General features: G+C 35.4%; 1 protein-coding gene across 2 annotated transcripts in view; it reads right to left on the bottom strand.

The window, feature by feature from the left end:
* LOC106625630 (homeobox protein araucan) overlaps positions 1–12374 on the bottom strand; it is an 89805-nt gene that overhangs the window by 45071 nt on the left and 32360 nt on the right. For both annotated transcript variants that reach the window (XM_070111292.1, XM_036359150.2), the window contains exon 3: positions 6966–7087. In XM_070111292.1, coding sequence (XP_069967393.1) covers positions 6966–7087 — 122 coding nt within the window. The remainder of the gene's footprint in view (positions 1–6965; positions 7088–12374) is intronic.

The following is a 12374-nucleotide window of genomic DNA, read 5'->3' as shown; positions in this document are numbered from 1 at the left end:
GCTGGTATGATGCGCCGAATATATTTAAACTTAATTTTAGTGTCTAAATTGGTGCTATTTTTGTACTCTGAACAGGGTATATTAAGTTTGCCATGAAGTTTGTAACACCCAGACGGAAACGGCGGAGACCCTATAAAATATATACAAATATGATCAGCATGATGAGCTGAGTGAATTTAGCCATGTCTGTCTATCTGTCTGTATATATGCGAACTTGGCCCCCAGTTTTCAAGCTATAGATCTGAAATTTTGCAATTTTTTCATTTGACAAGGTATCTTGACGAAATTTGGCATGGATTATTTTTTAAGGCTATCATGCAATTTCCGGAGAAATTGTATAGATAGGATGACTATAGCATATAGCTGCCATATTAATTGAACAATCGGAAGCAAGTCCTGGTATGGAAAACTTTTTCATTTGACGAGGTATCTTCACGAAATTAGGCATGAGTTCTTGTCTAAGACAACAATGTAATATTTAAAGAAATTGTTCAGATCAGATAACTATATCATATAGCTGCCATACAAATTGAATTATGAACATCAAGTTCTTGTAAAAAACCTTTGCATTTGTGTAGGGTATTATAGCTTTGGGGCAACCGAGTGTTCTTTTTTTTTTTTGAGTTGGTATTTGTTAATTTATATCACGTGCTCCAAATATGGCACACACTAAAAGACCAACACCAACAATTTTATTTAATTGTCACATTTATCTGTATGTATATTAAATGCACCAAATAAATACAACATTTACGTAGTGCTGTGTATTAAAGTTCATAAAAGCACTTGCATTGCATTGCGGGCGGCCATTTTGATTTGTACTCATCACACCGACGCATGGACAAGCCAACAAAATTTGCCAAACTGCCCCATGACACAGAATAGAACTACATACAGACACACAAAGGTAACGGTAACACACCACCACACTACTTGGCCACTTGGCATACACACACACTATACCTATATATTTATGAATATATGCAGAGCTGTGTGTTTATAACTGTACTTTGACACAAAATGGATTTCACCCGCAGCCGTGTTTGTTGTTGGGATTTGTGTTAAAGTGTCAGTCTGTCATGCGGATGGGGCTTATGAACGCACAGGCGCATGTAAACACTCATTTGTAATTTACATATGTATGCACCAATCTATATACATATATAAATATCTATGTAAATGTGTTAGTTTGTAAACAAGTATGCAGACTCATTGTAAAGCGCACAGGACAAGCGCTTGACAACAGGATACTGTTGATATTGTCGTCGGCTCATTCGGTGTCATCCTGTGCGTTAGTTGTTGCTGTTATTATTGTTGTTGCTCTGCTGCATACAAACAAGTATACATATTATACTTACACTCCGGTTAACTATTATTGCCATTTAAATTGTTTGTTGCAATTGTTATTGCTACCATTGGCGGCTTACTTAATCTGCTGTCGTGCAGTTTTTTCTGAAATACTTTCGCATTCGGCTTTTTTTACGTTTGCACGGAAACTCTCGCTACGCCTCTCCCTCAACCCTTAGCCCACCCCAACGCCACTCAGTGACATCAGTTGCATCACATTACAATTTGTTATTTTTGTTGTTAGTAGTGCAGTTGGTTTTTATTTAAATGTTAACAACAATGCCTGCCCGCATTTGCATTTATCGATTTTTTAATTTTTTTTCACCACACCATTCTCCATTTAATCCATTGCGTTAATATAGTGCTGTGCTGTTGGTCTGTCTGTCATTCCATCTACTTTTTTATGCACTGTCATTCTTTAATTGTGAAAAAGTGTTTCAATTAAACTGTAAGCTATTCATAGACTCCGCTTAAACGTCTGTATGTATGTGTGTATGCTATTTTATGTTTTTAAATTCACGCATTTCTTTCACCACGCATCGCTCTAACTTAAATCCTTTTATGTGCTTTGATGTCGAATTTAATGCTTTGGACTTAACTATCGGCAAGTAATGCGTACCCTTTACAGGATTAAACGCAATTCAATAACGTTAAGTAAAACTATTTGTACGTACGTTTTTCTTTTAAGTCAAATAATATTCTTAATTACTTATTATGTTTCTTTAGTTAGCTATCGAACTATTAAAAATGATTCTGGTGATTACCGTATAGAATATTAAGTGGTAAGATTATGATTTATAGTTGCTTTTAATATATATTCATATATCTTCTAAAGAAAGTTCTAAAACTGAGATATATCGGATAATTTTCAAAAGCTTTCGTTAAAGAAATCTAAAGTTAATATATCAGGATATACTCGTATCTGATAAGATGTCGTATATATTATACCATGTTTTACTAGATTTAGCAAGCTTCCACCAAAGAAAAATTACATTTGTTAATCTCGTCAGCGAGGAGATATGAAGCTAACCTACTCGAAATCTCCTGGTGCGGCTCTTATTTAGCGCCATCTGTTTGTCAATAGAAAAATTTATCACAGCAGATTTAGACACTACAAAGAGAAAAAAAATGTAAAAAAACGAATAAATTAAAAGCAGTTTATCTGAATTCACCTGGCAATTGAGTACCTAAATTAAAAAAATCAGTCCATTATTTCCATTATGTGGAAAATATTTAAAACTAGACGACTTTTTTAACAAAGTACAATGTCTTATTTTAATAAATATCAAACGATATCAGTTTTTTATGTCAAAATCACTTGTTTTATAAATTTCCAACGGCAGTGAAGACAATCTAGATTAGTAAGTAGATTAAATGTAATGTAATCACTTCAAATTTTTGGTCGGAGCATGGTATTATATCAAACAAATTTTTTCGATTTAATTAAATCGCGAACTTTTGGGCGCTCAATTATTTATTACAATTATTCTTTACAACTTTTGATTTAATTCAATTTTTGGAAATGAAGTTCCATCAAAAAACAATGTTAATTACGAAACTATTGATGCTGTATGCGAAGTGATATTTCGAAACTTTCATGTGATCTATCATGAGATCGAGACTACTATAGGCATTAGTGTGACCAGCATACATTCAATATTGCATGAACATTTGATTGTAAAAAAAATTTGTTCATGCTAGATCCACACAATTTGGCAATCGCTCAAAAAAAGCTCGTGCCCATTCGTCGAGAGAAATGTTAGATATGTCGCGACAGGTGATGAATCGTGGATGTACGCGTATGAACCCTAAAGTAAACAGCAGTGGGCTGTATGGGTAATACAATTTATATAATATTATATATAAATTCTAACGAAAGGAAATTTGTTGCCATATGAGTTTAAGTCAGGAGACGTTGAAAGATAATTTTTCATGTCAGAAATACTGCTTGAAAGCTAAACAAATTCGTGTTTGCATCGGATTGTGACTGGTGATTAAAGCTGGATTCATTACGACAACCCTAAACGCAAAAAATCATATGTGAAATCTGGTCTATTGTATTTAGTAGGTTCAGAAGGGCGTGCTGTATTATGAACTTCTAAGACCGAGTGAAACCATTAATAGGAAACTCTACCGACAACAACTCATCAAATGGAATCGAGGGATTGCCGAAAAACATCCGGAATTCACAACTAAATTCTTAAATATTAAAATTTCCAAAAAAAACTTTTGAGGTTATGTAAAAAAAAGTTGTGAATACAAAATTTGTACTAGATCTTTACACTACCTACAACTTTGCCTTGCTTTCTCCATAATTAATTTTAAATTTTTTTTTCTTTAATTTTGGTTATATTATCTTTCTATTCTAATACATTTCAACCTACCATGCTTTTTTTTTTGCTTTCAAAAATTATCTACCCTGGTCTATATGCATAACTTGAATATTAATATCCAGTGTTAAAGTAGGTTTTACCAAAACATATTGTATATGTCAAACTGCCCAATTAAACATATTTCTGAAGTTTGTTTTGTATGAGAAGAATATTTTAAAATAAACCAGCAATTCCCATTTTTTCATTACTTTACTTGATTTACCACCACAACCAAATATTTTATAGGAAATAGGAGGAGAATGAATGCTACATCTGTAAAGTAAGGAAATCAGGACCATTAACTAGAAATTATGACAGTACATAAATATTGTTTTCAAGTAACTAAATTATGTTCGCTACAATCCTCTTTCAATGCGAATCTCTTTAAATAATTATAAATAGATTTTGCTGAAAATAGTTAACTGGTTGTAGTCTCTTAAATTCGTCGCTTTAGATTCCGTCTTATTTAAAGAGCAATAACTTTAAAATATAAATTACATACAAAAACAAATTTAAAGAGTAAGTAGAAACTCATAACAAATTTAAAACAAAAGTCAGTATTTTAACAACTAACTTCTAAAATAAGCTTTTTAGTACAATCGACAACAAATTCAACCAAATAAAAAATGACATTTTAAGGCACAATACCCTCCGGCAATGGAGAGAAAAAACTTTAAACTTTTAAGTTCAACCGGCTGTGCGTTCGCTCAACACACATACATACATTTCATTGTCTCAGGGCAGCACACAATGGGCTGCCACTTGTGACTCGCACACTGACTTTGCCAAAGCCAAACGCATTTTCGTGTCTGCTGTCGCCGCTCGGCAAACTTCGCAAGCTGGCCACTTTTGCTTTCTTGGCTTTTGTTGGCTGCCAACCGCTCGCTCACCGGCTGCGTCTGGCAAAGTTTCAATTGCTGTCGCACTAGTGCTTCGCTTTAGTCGCCGCCTGTGTGCTGACTTTTCGGTCAAAAGCTTCGAAGGGTAGGCAGCGTAAGAGTCAGCCAGTTGCTGCACGCATTTTTAAGTGTGCCCGCCTGCCAAAATTACAAAGCAACAAATAAACAACAAAAGATGAGAGGCTAATGTGTGTGTGTGTGTGTGTGCCACTATAAGTTCATCATACGCTACGATGTTCGGCTCATCGTGTGGGGAAACTATTCAGCACGCAGCTGCCGCAGCGCATAGCATAGCGCAGCACAGCAGGCGTTTTTAAAGTAACCGGAAGCGGTGTAGCACGGCTGCTGGAAACTTGGCAGCTTCTGAGCGCTGTGGGATGAGTTGGCTCGCTTGGCCCAGATGGAATTATCTCACGTCTCGATTTTCGCTTTTTATTGCAGCGAGTTCACAAGTTCGGAATTTTGCCAGCAATTTAAGAACTTATCCAGCGCATGCACACACACACACACATAGCGAATAAAAAATATGTATTATGTATTGAAGTGTAGACAAGCAAGCTGTAAAAAACATTATAATGCTTGTACTTGTTGGCTTTTATGAGCGACGAACTTGTATCGACTGCTGGTGGTGTGGGTGTTATGCGTCGGTATGCGCGTTGGTGCGCGGTTCAAAGTTCGATTCATATATTGTGGGGATTAGAAATTAATTTAACATTCTGTTCTTCGTTCATGATGTATAAGAGAAGAAGTACGAATTCTTCGCCAGAACTTCGTCAAGATTGTTGTGCAGATTTTTACTTCAATACTATCAACGAAATCATGGATTTCGCAGATTTCAGGTAGTCACGGTTATTTGTGGAATTTGTCGAAGATTTATTTGCTGTTAATTTTCACTGAATTTACTTTCAAAGAGCGAGAAGAAAATATACTTTGAACTTTATTGCTTCTAGAGGACAGGAAACTGTTGTTGTTTTTTTTGGGAAAAAAGTGAGATTTTATACACGCTAATGGTATGGTATGATTATTATACCGTTGGAATAATCATAATCATATAATCAAGATTAAATATGACCCGGACTGATCCATCTAAACCCAACGTGACCCAACAAACATGGAAAATAAACTATGTAGATTATACAAACAAGAACGTGGGTGGAAGTAGGTCGTAAGATGGAACCATCTTCCGAAAAACGTAATGTAAGTACTTTGGCGAAACCTTTTTCCACAGCTTTGAAATTGACTTCGGAAAAATGTAGCAGTTCGTCCAAAGTTTCTCTATTCGGCATATACTGACTGTTACAGAATCTATACTTTTGTTTGACATGAGGCCATATGGAACGGTTAATATGTAAAGTGCGTTAATAAAACTAAATGTAAATGGTTTTCAGAATTCAATGCTTTTTAATGTCATATTCTATTCAATCGATCACTACTTCTCCTAACTTTAATATCTCTAGATCTCAGGCCGCACATACATATTTGTTGGAATGGGAGATAACATTATAGAATTACACTATTTCGCTAGCATAACGTCGCAAAATTTTATGATACCATTTAACACCTTTAAATGAACTGACTTTAAACTCTGTGGACCTGAGGGATTAAAATTAAAAGAAATGTACCAAGTCCAAAATGAAATAAGAGATTGTGTTTATCCAATAACCAATAATCCTCTTTAAAGGCTTTTCAGAAGTAACCTATGCAAATTCTGTGGTCAACAATCTATTCATTGGATACGTGTAATTTCTGGAAAGCTTTTATAAATTAAATCATATAACGGTTAAAAGGCATGCTTTATATATAAAACATTTTTATGGACTAACATGAAAGACTCACAATCCATCGCATGTTTACCAAAAAACTAAAAAGCTAAACTCAATTAATCGAACTTTGAGTTGATTCCCGAATTAATAAATTTTCAAGAGTATCAGGTCAGAAAGAATACACAACAATCAATACGGAAAAGTGTTATGATTTCTTCTACAAATGCTAAATACACCGTACCTACAATAACTAACAACAATTGAATTGGAACCAAGTAAACTGATTAATATTTCGAAGACCTTACATGTACATATTCCATCCGAACCACTAACTGTTGGCTTTTTCAAGCATCGCAGTCCTTTTATTTTTTACTAAATTATGTAAATCCCTTGGAAAAATATATGAGTTATTTCAATATACCTTGGTATAAGTTTACTTATGTCTTTATTAAAAATTTGGGCTGAAATCTCAAGTTACATATTACCTCATAAATTACTTCAATTCGATAAAGTTTATTAGGTTCGGTTCCAACCGCGTGTATTGTTATTATTTACTATAATTTTTCTTTATCTATTTCACTTACCCATACGCACCGAATGTTGGATCGTATGTGTAGTAACCGGTTGAAGGTGGCAACCCCGTCGAAGTCCAAGTTGTCACCTCACTACCGTTGCATGTGCCATCCTTCAAAGTGTAAGGCGTGCTCTGAAAAGATACAAAGAAAAATGTAAATCCACAAAAATAATTAAATTTCACAAACATCAATCGTTTATTTGCTTTATTAAATGTAAATAAAAAGAATATAGAAATTTGTTAGCTTTCAGTAGGCAAACAGCTGCCGAAGTGAATAATTTTGCATTTAATTGCTACAGAATTTTGTCAACCAAACTGCCGACACTGAGGCGGCCGTTGCCGAGCTGAGTTGTGCTGTGAACTCAAGTTCATTTCAACATTTCAAGCTGCAAGTGCTGTAGGCAATCGACTGAAATTCAAATTCGAATAGAAAAAGAGTTGAATAAGACTATAAGTATATATATATAAGTATAGGGATGTTGGTATGTATGTGCGGCAGGCAGACATTCGTTGTAGTCGCATATTTGAAGAAATTTACTTTTAAGAAAATTTGCATAACAGAATTTGTACAACAGCTGGCGTTTCATTAGGCAGTGAGGTTGTTAAAATATTTAAATGAAGTTCCAAATGACAAGCAAGAAGAGAAGAACTCATTTTTTGTTTTGAAAAAAGATTGAGGTAACAATGGCAAAGATATAATAGATGTAGTTGGAATAATAATAATTAGATAAACAAGTGAAAAATAATTAAGATGAAAGGGTTTAGCTACATAAAGTAAAGAGGTAATCAATAGACTTTTAGTGACAAACTCGGTTCTGGATACGCAGTCACAAAAGTATAGAAGAAAATGAAAAGTCAGAGAATTTAGCACGCTCTGGAGGAGCTCCGAATGCCTTTAACTTAAGTTGACCTAGCTCGTATCGCTACTACAAGCTTTGCCGGAAGCAGTGGACGTTAGAGGAATATCTCAGTCGCGAAACACCAGCGACATAGTGCGTACCACAAAATGCTTTTGGAGTATAGCTTTTAGTGGATTGCTTAAAACAATTATATATTTAGGAAAGAGGATATTAAGTTACATTTTATGGAAACTTGGTAATATGAAATCGGCAGGAAGTAGAATCCGCTAAAAAGATTATGATATGCTAGAACATTAGAATAATGCGCATGTCCTGCCTTCAGCCGATACAGGCGGTACATCATAATATATTCTACTTTCAGCTAAAGTCGCAAAAACTCAGAAATTTCATCAAATTCATTGAGTTGCTAAAATATCTACAAGTGAATATCGCCTAAAAGCCAAATATGGATTAAGTAAGATCAAATGGGGCCAAGTTTTATTGCGATTTCCTTTTCAGCCATAATATTTGAAGTGTCCCTGCATTATCCGGAAAACAGAAGAAGTTCGTAAATAATCTCCAAAAAATTTGGCCCTTTTATTCGATTGACGAAATCGGCTACATTATCTACAATAATATTATATTTGTCTTCATTTTGACTTAAGTGTAAAATGAAAAACAAGATGATAAATAGGAAAAAATATAACAAATCAATCTTTTAAATGATGCTTCACAAATGTTTAACTGCAGAAGGCCGTTAAAAGCTCTCATATCCTTGCCAACTCACTAGCACTCGTTTCTATTGAAAACGCAAGAGAAACGCATGGGCCTGTACATTAGGGGTATAATTCCAACGAGCAGGCTGTTAAGGACTCAGCATGCCTACAGTAAAGGCAGATCGGTCGACACTGATTTGCACTCGGTAGTGTCATGGTTGAAACGAGCCCTTATATGGTACATAAAGACAATTCGGTATATATACATATTCTTTTTATAGAGAGAGCCTTCAAAATCGTATGGCCGGAACTGATTATTGAAGCTATAAGGGTAACTAAATGTGGTAACTAAGTGGATAGATAGAAATGTCTTAGCCATAAATTCAAATAAAACTGAGCTAGTTGTATTTACTAGGAGTTAGAAAATCCCTGATATTACTCTCCCCTCGGTGGGAGACTCTACTCTTCAACCGGTGGACAGGGTAAAGGGTTATCTTTGATAGGAAACTATCACGGAACCCAAACATTGAGCAGAGAATGAGGAAAGCATCAGTCGCCTTAGTGGAGCAATGATGAGATGTGGGGATTGTTATCAAAAGTGGTGTTCTGGCTCTATGAAACCGATGTTAAGCCAATAATATTTTATGTGGTCGTGGTCTGGTGGTGGAAAAACCACACTACCTAAGCAGCTGGAGTATGTTCAAAAATCGGCCCTCACCTGTGGGTCACTACAACACCAAAAACGGCACTCAATGCCATTCTATACGTAACACCTGTAGACATGGCTGGCAGGTGCCTTGCGGCGAAGGCTGCTATTAAACTTAAGAAAGCAGGATATATGTGAGGCCTCAAGCAAAGACACACTGAAATTCTACAATACTACGATTCCATATATCACTGCATCGAGGAATCTGCTCTTGGCGATTCCATTTCTTCACACACACCTGCGAGGGATTTGTGCGCGGGGATTGAAGTTAGGAGAGCTGTAAGCAGATTTATTTCAAATTATGCTGCTTCGAATATCAATGCGAAATTCGTCTCTACGACAACACTATAAAGCTGGACGTATGTGACGAAAGAATTAGATAGAAACATACATATACATGTTCACTCGTGGTACATAAATATTTCTAGAATTTATTTATTTATTTTCTTATGCCTTGTTAAATTAGGCGCACAAGCGCCAATTAGCGAACGGCAGCCAACAAGCAGTCAATAAAATGTAAAACGCATTGTTGTCGATTTATGTATGAGTACATACAAGCCCAACAACTTCATCGTCTTGTTGTTGACGGCTGCTCACATAGCTTTTCCACCATAAACATGTGTACATATCTACATATGTGGTAACTTGTGTAGTTGCGTTTGTGTGCCATTGGCTGCTAATCGCGCATTTTTACAAGACATTTAATCTGTTGCAAAGTAAATTATATCCGGATCCACGTAAACACTGGCGCACTCGACACGCTTGTGACAACAACATATTTGACGGCAGGCAAGGAGCGTGTGTGCCTATGCATATGTAAGTGTATGTGTGTGTGCGCATTGGTATGCACAACTGACTGTTATCAAGAGTCAAAAAAATGAACGCATATTTGAGCGCCCAACGACACTTTTTAAGCTGTTGCGTCGGCCGGTAAGCGGGGCAGAGCCGAAGCAGCAACTTTAACTGTGCTGCGTAGGCTGCTGGTCGCTAGTTTTCTCCTCAATAAATGCATTTCAAACTTTTTTAACGGCTGCGCGGTAGGCAATTTTTTGTTTTTAGACTTTTTTCCGCCATCGAATTGTATTTGTATTTTCGCTTTTTCGCATATATTTTTATTTCTTTGAAATCAGCACAGAAACACGAGTCAACAACTGTAATTATTTTAATGTTTGCGATTTGCATAAAAATGCAATTAACTACTTTTTATGAGCTGCTGCACTTCGGTGTTGCACTAATTGTTGTGCCAACTACAGCCAAACGGCGTTGGACACACAGCCGCTACACCGCTCAGTATCACATCGGAGTTTTGCAAATATGAAAAAAGGTAATTATATATTTATCTGCATATACATTGGTACAAATGTATGTATGTATGTATGTATGACTCAATACTACGTGGCGGCGGCCAATGTGAAAATTGTGGAAACTGTGGTTCTGTCGGTGGCAGCAACAGCAAAAACAAATATCTCAATGACCACATCGTAGAGGTATTTATTACGGGTTGGCAAAGCGCATATCGGTGCCGCTTGCAACTATCTACCACATCTATTTTGAAGGGCAGCGCGCGGCGTATATTTGGTTGGCAAACGTTCCGAGCGTTAAGCGATTTCGGACGTTAAACATTTGTATAACTATTTTCTGCACAATTGAATAAATTAAGAATGGCATTCATTATATGCAAAGCGCAATTTAAAATCACGTTCATTAAATTGAATGCAATGAGTGTTATTCCCAAAAAGCATGAGGGGGAAGCATAATTGACAGTGGATTGAAAATACCTTTTTTTATTTTTTGCAACTTATAATTTGATAAATTGTTTAAGGTTGACAAAAAATTCTACACACCAGTGTTGTAGAACCCTTTGACTTTCATATATATTTGGTTATCCACAACCGATCGATCAAGTTATTTGGTACTTTCGTTTGCGATAGATAAGATCAAAATCGGACTATAGGCCAAGAAGGTTGTTGCTACGGCACACAATACACAATACCATACTCCCGCCGAAGCTATCCCTAATACATATGTCCATAATGATCTATATAAAACCAACCTTGGCCAGCATAAATATGATTATGCGCACTTACGGGTTTAAACCTCATCGAATACTCCCTGAAATCTGTTCAGTAGCGTCCCAAGAATGCCGGACTCAATTTGAACTTTTTTTTCTTACAAAATAACAATTTTTCTGAACGATTCAGCTTAGTGCTACAGTGCACAACTTAAAGTACGAATAAATTCAACCTCAATTGGAATCCAATAAAGAGCCTTTGTCAAAGTTAAAAAGGGCTTAACCAAATTAAAAATATCTGTGTTGGTTTGATCGAACTTTAATTATGAAATAAACCAAAACCTTATAGACTCTTTGTGGACACTTATTAGGGATGTCGTTCAAAAGAGGAAAGGTTCAGTAAATTTTCGATAGCTTATTTTGAAATAAATATAATTTATCTATTAAATATTATTCTTTTTAACCATGAATTAGTTATAATTATGAAAAACTGTTTTTTTAAGCATCGAAAATTCAAGTCTGAGTTTTCTAAGGCAGAGAAGATAAGTATTACCTATGTGTTATCTGACAAGTTTATTGATAAGAATAAAATGAGCGTCTTCCAAATGGTCTATATATTTTTTGCTTGTGCAAATTAATTTTCTGTTACTGAATTTTGTTAGGGAACTATACTTGTACTTAAATATTAACAAAGTCCTAAGTAAACATAATTAAGACTTGTCTGAACTCGATTTTAGAATGCAGTCAATTTTTCATGGCTTTACACCAAATCGTTCTCGAGTTTTTGATCTCAAAGTGGCCTAAGCTCTGCTATTTTAATTAACACAACGATCAAGTACTGGTTTACTAAATGTTGTCGTAATATTATCAGCACAAATGATGCATCTTATTCAGAAAGGCAAACAAAAATCACGAAAATTTGGATTATGATTCACCCACAGCCGATAAGATTTCAGCGTGTATTTTTTGAAATACACATTAAATAATTTTCATCGCCTGTTTTGAACATGGAAAGACGGTTGATAAGCAATATTACTGTGGGTTAGTGGATCGATTGGACTTCGGCATCAAAGTATTGATGCATATTCAGGCAAAGGCTTATTAGCTGTTGAAGTATTGTAGAAATAATAACCGCTTAAAAGATAAA

This window comes from Bactrocera oleae, chromosome 6 (genome assembly GCF_042242935.1).
Source record: "Bactrocera oleae isolate idBacOlea1 chromosome 6, idBacOlea1, whole genome shotgun sequence".
Lineage (NCBI taxonomy): Eukaryota > Metazoa > Arthropoda > Insecta > Diptera > Tephritidae > Bactrocera > Bactrocera oleae.
This window is presented reverse-complemented; position numbering and strand designations above follow the sequence as displayed.